The following is an 11,614-nucleotide window of genomic DNA, read 5'->3' on the forward strand; positions in this document are numbered from 1 at the left end:
ACAAGGTAATGTTGGCAAACTAACGTCGTCAGAGATACCCTGCTCCGCTAGAGCTAGCTTTTTTTTTTTTGACTCCGTTAAGACGTAGTTCAATGTTATAGAAAATAAAACCGTTTTGGTTTCACTAAGCATATAAAGAGTGGTGCTTCACTCTAATGAAATTAAAAACTTCGCTCTAATGAAATGTTCGTTCAGCGAAAGATGCGTGTATTCATATTAGGTGAAATTGCTGCTTGATATTCACATTGACAAAACTCTTGTACTGGCGAAAAACTCGAAACGACCATCGCGGGTTCATTTCAAAGAAGAAAGCTGGCAGCGCCTCCGACTACAGCGTCACCACTGCAAGCTCGGGAGTGGGAGCAACTTTGGAGCGGCCGGTTTTCACACCTCCCAATTCTAGCCACCCTAGCGTGGCACAGGCGCGTCGCAGATCGGCATTTGAGAGAGAGCAAACAATTCGCTACAGTCTTTTTTTTTTTCTTTTTCTTTGCTTTTCTTCTTTTCCTTCTTTGCGCGCAGCGTTGAGAGGTGCCGCTGCCGGATTAGGCATGGTGCTGAAAGCATTTTCGGAGCGCGGTATGTTCGAATTAACCGTCGTAAGTGCTTCCGCGTTCGAATTACAGGGCGTTCTCGCCCATTGGAATACACATAACTTTGACGGAACCTCAGCGTGAGTTCGAATTCACCGGAAGTTTGAATTAAGCATGTTCGAATTAATGAGATTCGACTGTGTTTATTTTCCGTTGCATGCGTGGTTGCGTAGGGGTACATGGGATCGTGAGCTGGTTTCCTTCTTTGCATGCTTATAGGTGTGCGCCCATCTGAGCATTCATTGCCACAAACTGTTATAATCGATATAACGAAATAATGGATATAATGAAATATTTGTGGCTTCCCTTCAACTTCGTTATAACGAGGCTTGAGTGTATTGGGACCGGAAAAAGATTCTTGAAATAACTGAAATCGCAATTATGAAAAGTGTTTAGAAAACAATATTCAAATGTCAATACATCAACACACTTTCATTTTCGTGATGAATATGTAAAGGCTGTACTTATTTTGTATAAAAGCAACATGAAAGCTGCTATCTTCATCATCTGATCACTTCCATCACAACCCTACCTAGTGTAAGGCCTCCATGTCCTAATTAGCCCAGAACGTTCTCTGTGCCTATACCCTAATATGTACAGCCACCATGACCATCACGATGCATACATGGCGATGCTTTTTGTCGCCGATAAACAAAAAAAATTTGCCGCAGCCGCTAGAGCCTTGGTCACCAAGAATGCGATTCTGGACGGCTACTTTGTCTATTTTCTTTTTAATGCCCCAGGTCAGCGAAGTGTAACATATGGTGGGAAACACAAACGGGCAGGAAACATTCTGACTTTTCCATCGTTACCATACGGTTTGCCGTGATGATGATGGCAATGCGGACTATGCCACCTCTTTTCAGTTGGCCAGAAATATTGCTTTTGCTCCTTTGCTCCACACATTTGCAGCACTTCGTGCTCGGTCCTGGAATCCTGGAATAAGGACCCACCTACTCGCTCTTTCTTCTTCTACCCCTTCCCCCGAATAACCAATAAAGTTTTTCCACCACCACCACCCAGGTTCATCCGAACTAACTGAACGGCTGAATCAGAGTTCGATACCATTAAACATTGTATATGATGGCCGGAACTGGAGAACACATCTGAATTATCTGATGTTCTGAATCGAGGAGGGTTGAATTAACCCAGCTTTCACTGTAATTGTGTTAGATGTATTGCATGATGTTGCTACCATTGCTTGTAACCAGCCATCGTGTTGAAGGAGCCCTGCAACACTTTTCCAAGTAGCCATTGAATGCATTCACTGAAAGACCCTATTGCCTCGTGAATTGGCCGCTGCAAAAATTTTATGAACAAAGCTCCTTAGGGCGTAAGCTTGTCCGGCGTCGTAGTATCCACCGCTATGGCGATGGTGATGACTCTCGCACCACTAGTATTTAGCTTGCTCACTAGATGGTGCTAAGGCGCTCGCTCCACTCTAATGCATGCTATAGTGTGATAGGCGATGTCACTGTGGCCACCGCTAGTACTCTGAGCACTCACTAGATGGTGGTGGCACTGTAGTGCTCGCGCCTCTATTACTTGGATTGCTCACTACATGGTGCTCTAGTGTGATAGGAGACCTCTAAAGGCGCAGCTATAAAATGCATTTGCTCTTGGCACGCTTCCCCTTTCACTGGCAGTCAGACGACAGACAGACAGGCAAAGAGACAGATGCACACCACACAAAGACAGGCAGATCCCAACCTGAGAGCCCACAAAGCTTCACCCCATTCATCATCATTCAGTCCGTGGATATGCTGTGATTTTTCTTTAGAACTTGTATAGTACGAGCAGAGTTGAAAAGAACTGCTCATGCTGCAATTGCTTTCTCTTTTCTCTCGTTTCAATGGAAGCGCGGGAAGCTAAGCAGGTTGTTAACTCCAGGCCACGCGATGCGCTATAATATTTGACTCTAATGTTCTTGGGAGCCTCAACTACTGATCATCAGCGTTTTCTGACTATGCTCCAAAAGTGTTGCAGGGCCCCTTTAATCTCCATGTGCTCCAAAATATTGGACGCAATAAATCTTATGGCGACTGTACTTTGGTGCATCAAATTAGTTACTTAGCTTTGATTCCTTGCCTCATCTGTCTTTCTGTTGCAGTACCCATTCGTAACCAATGTCCAGCTTGTTTATCGATTCAAAAGGGCTATGCAGGAGTATCACCAGATGTTCCAAAGGCAACTGCTCGGTACCTTAGAAGAAAAAAATACGGTATGAATGCTGGCTGAATGCTCACTGTTTCCTACCATGACCTCATCCTGTTCCCTCTCATCAATTGGCTCTGCCTTTCAGTTCATCAATGCCCAGCTGCCCGTACCAGAAGAAGTTCTTGGAAAGCTCAAGGAAGCTTCACTTGCTATTGAGCAGCTGAATATTGCCATTCAGGCATGTGATGAAATCACAAAGGTAAGGGATGAAATCTTTGATAACATTGTTTTTTATAAAGCATTCGTTCAATTTGCATATAACATGCAATTCAAACACAGTACACTACAGGAACAGCCTTGAAAGCTGCTGTACACTTTCTTAGGGCGGCTAGTGCAAGCTCAGAATACCACTCCGCCCCAATTCACGATCATTTTGTTTTGAGAAGTGCTCACTGCACGTCTGTAAGGTGATGTGTTGTGCACGTATGTAGATGCAGGCTTTGTCAGCTGCTACTGGTGATGACGAAGTATGGCCGAGGCCCTTGTACCCGTTGAGCAGCTTTATGATCCAGTCCTTACGCGTTTCAGACAGTGCGATTCTCGAGGCGATTTTACTATTCTTCCGTGAGGTACTACATCTGTTAATCTGACTTTTCATCAGACACGACTCTTGGACTCCTGTGTTGAGTTGTTTTAGAAAATGTTTTGAGCACACTCTGACAGAATACCCGAGTGCGACACAGAAGGCTTAGGTTTGATTCCTGCTTGAACCCAGTTCTCCCCCTCCTCATTGTTCACAATTGCTGTAATGGACATCAGTAGTGGTAGATATCACAAAAATTACCGTTTGTGAGATCATAACAGTCTCGCAATAAAGTTTAAATGTGGGCTTGTTAGTACAGTCCAATCCCGCTAAAACGAAACTTACAGGGCACGGAAAAAATTTCGTTGAAGCGAAAATTTTGTTGTAGAGAAATAGAAAGAAATATCGCTGATCTGAGCTAGCAAAACAAAGGAATGTTTATTCTCAAAATTCAAAAAATGTCCGCTGCTTTTTATTCTTTCCCAGCAGCGTCACGGCGTGATTCTCATTCATGCATAGCGAGGCCATGGTGAAAAGCACACTGAAAAAACACCTAAAACTACTTTCGTGAACAAACCAAACAGTTGCATTTACACGTTAACACCAGCAGCTGTCCACCGTCAAAAGTGTCCGACAACGCCGAGATGGAGGCAGGGTATCGTGGAGCTTTCGCATTATTCTATGCCATTCTGATCATCCATCACTCGCAGCTAGCTGATTTTGTTGATAATGCGGACGACCAGCCGCTCTGATTAGTTATCACACTGGTAAAGCGCGAACATAATGATAAGCATCGGAATCAGGAAAGGCATCGTGCCGTGATTGCACCCAGCAGCTGCGAGAAAGAAACCATGGACTGAGCGACTGAGTTTCAGCTTCGGATCGTCTGCGGCTCAAAAGCAAGCCAGTGATAAAACAAAAGCAGGGCAGTCTCATTGCCATCACTACCACGCAATGGCGGCGTCCATGCTTGCTGAACAGCGACGTTATTCGCAACTTTCAGCTACTCTAGTGCCGCCACACGGCGACCGGCGCAAGCCTTGATGCGGTGGTAAAATGAGAACTTGCTTGGCGACAACGTGCCTGCCGTGCCTTGTTGTCGTTATATCCCACAACATCTTGCGCGTGCGGGAACTACATTTTGTTGGTGCAAGGTTGCAGAACCTTTCAGCTTCAATAATGCACGAATAATACAAGATAAATTGCTTGTGCGCTGGGCTGCAAGGCTTAAGCTGCTCCATGAAAGGCATCATTAGCGCGCTTGGTTTTCTTTTCGTCTGACGACGGAAAAAACAATGAATTATCAAGCTATACATTGTGAAAATTGTCAACAAATTGTGGTTACCAGTGAGCACTTCAAATCAGATGACTTCTGGGACAGAACAGAATTGTTTGGATTTTATTTACCGGAACCAGGACATGATGAGAAACGTTGCAGCGGGAACCTCGGGATTTATTTTCATCACTTGGGGTTCCTTAAAGTGCTCTTAAATCTAAGCCCCTGGTTGTTCTTTTCTATTTAGCCCTTTCGAAATGCCGCTGACATGGCCAGCAATAGAGCCCACCGCACTCAGCAGCATGGCACTTCACGGTGTCAAATACACCCTTCACGGTACTCTAATGCACTCAGCTGCAGACCCGCAAGTGGCAGGATCGAATCCCCGCAGCAGCCGCCGCATTTTCGATGGAGGTGAAAATGTTTGAGACCCTTGTTATGTGCTTAAATTTCGGTGCACGTTAAAGAATCTCAGGTGGTCGAAATTTCCGGATTCCTCCACTAATCATATGTTGATTCTGGGACGTTCAACCCTAACTATTACTATTATCAATCATGAGACAAACAATTGAGTGCTCGTCCTTTTGGTGGGGTCTACAATAACACGGTCAATACAACAGTGTGCTTTCGCGAGCGAAAAGCACTCGAACACAGCTCGCCGCCACTGACACATGCGAGCAGCAGCTGGGCAGACACCGCCGCCGTCCGCAACTGAGCGCAAGCCTGTCTAGGGTGTTCAAATTTCAGCAACGATATATATATATTTTTCTAGTCTTATGCCTGCGTCGAGATACGCAAGCAGTTTTCTCCACAACATTGATATGAAGATCGAAGCAAAATAAGCAGGTTGGGCGAGATGGCCTGCAGTGTCACATGTTCACCTGCGAAATGCCCAAGCATCGTGGTTCCCGATCTCGCTCGTAGCTTGTAAGGAAGCACTTTTTTGAATAAGTGACATACTGGAGCACAAGTTTATCGAGTTAAGCATTAGTTTGTGTAATTAAACAATTGTAACCCATCTTGGCTGGCATGAAACCGGCACCCTCAGTCAAAATGATCGGAGTGGTAAAGGAACGACCGGTAGCACAAGCGGTCCTACATCAACTGTCTTCTGTGTTGTTTACCGTTGTCCATATATGGCCGCGCGATTGCCGGACCAAGTGAATGACAAACATCTGCCGAGTTTGACACACGCTGGATGCTTGATCCGGCAATGAAGTATGACGGAACGTCACTGAATTGGCTGCTACACGAGCGCGCCGGACGTCCAATCCGGTGAAAGATCATACCGCATGTTCCACACTTTATGCACTCTAGCATTAGCTGCTTCCTTCATGGGAATTTAAATGCCACTGAAAATTATCCTAGCTGAAAGCGGCGGCAACCATGCAAAGAGAAAACTTGTGACGAAGGCTCCGCGCAGGCAGGGGATCACCGCATCGGCAGCCATTTTGGTTTTCCTGTGGCACCCCCTATAGTCACTGAAAGTTTCGAATTGCGGCGGTTTCTAGTGGTGCCGACGCGTGTTTTAGACTTCGTTGACGCATTTTCAGGCTCTGAAAATGCATCGAAATGTCAAAGATTGGGTTTACTGCATAGCAATAAGTATTTGAGTATGGAATTGCATGGTAAAATTTTGTTGAAGCGGTACGATCGAAGAAAAAGTGTTTGTTGTGGCAACAACATTTATGCATTGATTCCTATGGACTGCTGACGGGGAATCGTGAATTTTTCGTTGTAGTGGAAATTTCGTTGAAGCGGCGTTTGTTGTAGCGGAGTTTGACTGTATGATATTGATATGTTACCGTGCTCTACTGAAAGCTAAAAAGGCAAGCAAAGCTTTGTTGTGGCACACCTTGTGTTCCTTTTGAGGACTATGAAGGCTGGGATTAAGCTTTTGTATATGTTGAATTATACAAATGAAAAGTACCATCTAAAGGTTTATTAGATTAGTATAGGTAGATTTATTGCACACTCAAGTGTAGCATCTGAGGTTTATTAGGTGAAATGTGTGAGAAGGCTGAAACGGACGTCTCTTTGAGTGCATGTGTACGGTATATTTAGAGCGTGTAATTAGTTTGAAAAGCTCACTTGTTTAATCAGAGTAGAGATTCTAAATAGTTAGGATACACTTTGCCCAAATATTCAGTGCAGTGGGCAAAATAATACATGATGACAATAAGCTACTTGTGAACGCAGGTATCCAAGTTGACTTTTCCAGCGTGTGTCCCAGTTGAACAACATGCTGAGAAATTTTTAGGTGTGGGCATACGTTGTGCACTTTGACCTTGAATTATTAGTTCTAAGGGGCCAGCATCTGCTACCCTACTTAAACGATTAAAAGTAATGCTTGCCAACAACAAAACAATGGCCGCACAACAAGTCTGGCTCTCGTCCAATGTGTCCAATGTTTGCACTTCTTAATTTCTTTATTGATGAATCTTGACAACTACCTCAGCTTTCTCTTTATTTACATGTATAATTGTAGAATAATTTGCTTTTTGCAATTTAGTTGATAGCTGATTATTGTTAAACTCCGTTAAGATCTCCTCAAGTTTATTCATTTTGTCTTTCATTGCATTGTGCGTGCTGCCCAAACATGATTGTAAGTTCTTGAAGCAAAAAAAGCCGAGAGTGAAAACCTCAGTCCTTCGTGGACTTACTAGGGACCACGAAAGAAGTACTAGTTGGATTTTATTAAAATTTTGCACTTTCAAACAAATGCAATAGACAACATTATGTGCAAATTTTCATAACGTTTCATAATTGGTTGCAGAAGTTATAACACTGTACTTCAGAAAGTATGCTGTGCCCACGATATAGCAATAGAGATGCTGGCGAGACACAGCAATGGAGAGTGCACTTGGCCCTTGCCAAAAGATTAGTATACAGCTTGGCCCATACAGCTTATTGAAGCACTGGGACTTTATAGAACGCAAACGTAAAGCTTGTTGCAGCACTATTTCAATGTATTGTGGCATACCTGCATCGTTTTCCAAGCTGTGGGAAAATTTAGGTATGGATAGAGTGTAATAGCAAGCTCATCGGACGCTAGAGATCTCTTGATACTTCTGTTATGTACAACAATGCCAAGTGAGTATAATGCTGTTATGCGACTGAAGGACAATAGTCATTGCCTACAAGGTCTGCTGAAACACACAGTGCAGTTTCAAATCCTGTATGTGCTGCCTGCGGCTATTTTTATTATTTGGATGAATGTGGGCTGAAATAATGTGAGTCTCAAGGTTGAAATGTCTAGTTATTTTCAGCACGATATAGAGCTCAGCCCTTTTCATGCCATTGTTACAGCTGTTGAGGAGAGTTGACAATGGCACTACGTTTTTTTTTGTTTTTTTCTTTTCAATGGGTAATACATTATTAATTATTGAGGTTTAACATTCAAAAACCACCATATAATTATGAGAGATACCGCAGTGGAGGGCTTTGGAAATTTCGATTACCTAGGGTTCTTTAACGTGCACCTAAATCTAAGCACATGGGTCTCAAGCATTTTCACCTCCATGGAAAATGTACCCGCCCAACCGGGATTTGATCCCGTGACCTGCGTGTCAGCAGCCGTCTTTTCAGTGGGTGACCACGTGGTTACAGAACATAGAAACTACTGTGTTGTTGTTTGGCAGCATAGCGACTGTGCTTTTGTCTGTGGCCTTTGCGAACCGAAATTTTTTCCAGTATCAAAACAAAAATTATACTCCCCACATTATTTTTGTTGCATATTTTTTTTATTGGCAGAGACCAAGCTTTGTACCATCGTCATTTCCCTTCCCCTCCTAAGTGTCTATGTCATGGTTAAAAGCGACAGTGAAAACCTCAAAGGGCTCTCGCATACTCACAGCGGCATCTGTCGCAGCCTCTGGGTCTTCTGTAACTGAAAAAATGGCGTTCTTAAAAAAAAAAAAAAAAAAAAAACTGGTTCAATCTTTGCGGCACGCACATTAGGTACGTGCGTGCTCCCATGAAGTCCCATTGTACAGTCGAACCTCTTTATAAGAGACACTGATATAAGAGACAAATGGGTATAAGAGACACCAGGGTGCCTACAGTAAAATACGGGTTGATAAAAAAATGCATACGTGGTACCCTGCTTATAAGAGACATCTTTTATAAAAGGCAGGAAATGCTGCCCAAAGCATGCCTTTCATAAAGGGGTTTAACGGCACGTACTACAAAAAGTACACCCAGATTTGATTACCCCTCTGAGCAAAACTATGCACTCTATACAGTTCTCGCACTGCACAGTGATTATATTGTTTCTGCTTAAGCACAAGCAATCTGTTTTTTCAACGTATAAATTTTGAAACCTGACACAAGTTTAGGAAAAGGAGTACTGACCACGGGCATTTCACGGGCTTTTGTTTTCCTAAAGTTTAATGACTCTTAGAACAGAAAAAATAGAACAGAGTCAATATGCCAGGTTAGCATCTTCTTGCTGCAACACTTGGCCTCCGAAATTCTAATAAGGAAAATCAGAACATTGTGTTATGTATTTTTTATTCCTGAATAAGGAAGGTGCGCTTTTTAATGTAATTGGTTGTCAATGGGTTAACAGTTCAAGTGTTTGCTCTCCAGCTTGCCGGTGGATTGGGTTATCAACTATGTATACATTGCACCCACTCTTGTGCGCAACTTGAATACTGTTTTAAATTTTGATGCAGGAAAACTATTTAGGATTGTCCAGTAGTTTCGAATATCACTTCTCATGCAATGTTGGTGTCTAAACTTACAAAGTCGAGCGCTCGTAACAGTACGAATTTAGTTTTGAGAATGAAAGTATGACTTAACTCGGGGGGGTCTTTTTCTTTTAGAGACGTCAACAAACAATCGTGTTTTTTAGTGAAGTATGACATTTTCCTCATTTTTAGTCTGCAACCATTTCCAGTAAGTGGTTATAAATTCTGGCAATTACAGAAGCTTTATTACCTGGCCCTAATAAAGTTGCAGTGGGTAAGGCTTTAGTTTGTGATATCTTCTCATTAAAAGCAGTTGTGTATAGCTGTGCATAACATAAGGGGCTAATGCAATGTTCTTTTTTTTTTGGCTTTCTTGCTCGCCTAAACAGCAACTACAAAGGAATAAAAAGCTGAATAGACTGGTGCAAGTTCTTCCCCTGTTGAGGCAGCGACTGAGACACATACTGCCTCGACAGCAACGTGCAAAGGATCGCTGTACCGAGCAAGCCGAAACTGTAGAAGTTCAGCAGCAGCCGAAGCCTACAGAAGAAGTACCTCAGGAAAAGGATCCTCAAGCACCTCAGCAGGATCAGCAACAGTAACGACAATTAGCTTATTGACAGCTTGTGTCGACAGAGGGCCTCTGCTGCTACAGCAGCACTGATACCAACAAGCACTTGGTCTCAAAAAAGTCTGTCAAACAGTTTCTTTCCAATGTGTGAAAATGATGAAGTCTTCAAAGCATTTGTTGGTCATGCCGTGGCATTGCATTGGAACCATTGCTTTGGAAAGAGACAGCCCTATTGTTTTTTTAGTTAATCCTGCAGTCCTACAGAACTAGTCTACGGCGCACAGTGGGCCACTGTTCATTCCATGATAACTTAGTGCTATGCCTGGAGAGCACTGTTTGTTGCAAGATTGCGGCAAGCGCCTTTGAATTGTGAGCAGGCACATTCAAGCGCAGTGTACAACACACCGGTGTATCTGTCAAAGCACCACTTCAAGTTGCATCGTACCAAAGGCTACAGATGTAAAACCCATTCGCCGTTCACTCTGCTTAGGGTGGATTGAGTACACCTGAACCCATGGTAACGACCAATATTGTTGGTAGTTGCCAGAATTCGGTAACCAAGATGACAGCCTCGCTTTTCTGTCATTATTGACATGGCCCATTGTTGATGCCTCAGACCATGGCAGAACAACAGATGGTGCGAACATTTTTGTCTTATTGCTGTGCTGTGACTGGGGATCTGTGCACTGGGCCCTTAAGTTGATGCTAGTATATTTGTGAATTCTGGAACTGTGACTTCACAAGTATTCTACTAAAACAACTGGCCTGTCTTTCAGTGCGCATTATTTCTCTTGCTTGCAGGTTGTGGCAATGCAACTTTTTTAGATGTGGTCATGTGGTCATCACTGTTGTCCTTCGAGCCTAACATATGTTATCTTTTCTGGCATTTTGTTACTGGCAATGACACAGTTTGCACTGGAGCTGTGTTTCATATCCATCCACCTATTATAAGAATTGTTTTATATTCATGCCTTCAAGATGAACGGTTACCTTGAGGTTACCGTAATCGTACATATTTATGTTTTAGTGAAAATTATAATAAAATGTTTCTTCTCTTGGCTTAATAGTCACTGTTACTTTAAAGCTGCTAATGCTAATAAAGTAACAATGCATTTAACAAGAACACATACAGAAACACATATCAACAGAAACATCAAGGGTACGTTGGTTCTTTTTTTTAAAGGCTGCTGTGGAACCCTCTCACCGGTAAATCTCACTTGCATACATGTCCTTTTGAAACTATGTACAATGCTCTTTTTTTTCAAATGGCCCTTAAAAAGGCATTTCAACGCTTTTTCAAGTAACCGTTGAATGGCTTCAGTGAAGGAGTTTATTGCCTCATGTATTGACCGCTTCAAATTTTTTTAAATACATCAAGTATAGTTGGAGTTACACAGAGGTTTGTCTCATGCCATAATTGCTTTCTCTCTTCCCTCGTCCCGATGCGCGTGCTGGAAGCTAAGCAGGGAAGGCATGCAGAGGGAAATAAGTTATGTCACGCACGCGTCAGGACCTTGACCACTTTTTTTTTTTTTTTCGAATGCGTGCGTCACTTTCAGTGCGATCGCTAGCCCGCGACGGCCGTAGCAACTATGCTACTATGCAGCCCGCAACATGGCACCCGAGATTGCGCACTGGGGTGTTTCTCTCGTTCCGCCCTAATCGTTAAAAAAAAAAAAGAAAAGTTATGTGATTCGTGCGCTCGGCTTTCGCGAGAGGACATGCTAACACCTAGGTTAGATT

The 11,614-nt window shown here is 43.1% G+C and overlaps 1 protein-coding gene across 10 annotated transcripts in view; it reads left to right on the forward strand.

Annotated features, from left to right (window-relative positions):
* LOC119170468 (uncharacterized) overlaps window positions 1–10,160 on the forward strand; it is a 148,202-nt gene extending 138,042 nt beyond the window's left edge. For all 10 annotated transcript variants that reach the window (XM_075887292.1, XM_075887289.1, XM_075887286.1 and 7 more), the window contains 3 exons: window positions 2,704–2,814; window positions 2,896–3,009; window positions 9,690–10,160. In XM_075887292.1, the coding sequence (XP_075743407.1) occupies window positions 2,704–2,814; window positions 2,896–3,009; window positions 9,690–9,902 (438 nt within the window). In that variant the 3' untranslated portion in view covers window positions 9,903–10,160. The remainder of the gene's footprint in view (window positions 1–2,703; window positions 2,815–2,895; window positions 3,010–9,689) is intronic.
* The last annotated feature ends 1,454 nt before the right edge of the window (window positions 10,161–11,614 follow it).

Source organism: Rhipicephalus microplus, chromosome 2 (assembly GCF_043290135.1).
Source record: "Rhipicephalus microplus isolate Deutch F79 chromosome 2, USDA_Rmic, whole genome shotgun sequence".
Taxonomy (NCBI): Eukaryota; Metazoa; Arthropoda; class Arachnida; order Ixodida; family Ixodidae; genus Rhipicephalus; species Rhipicephalus microplus.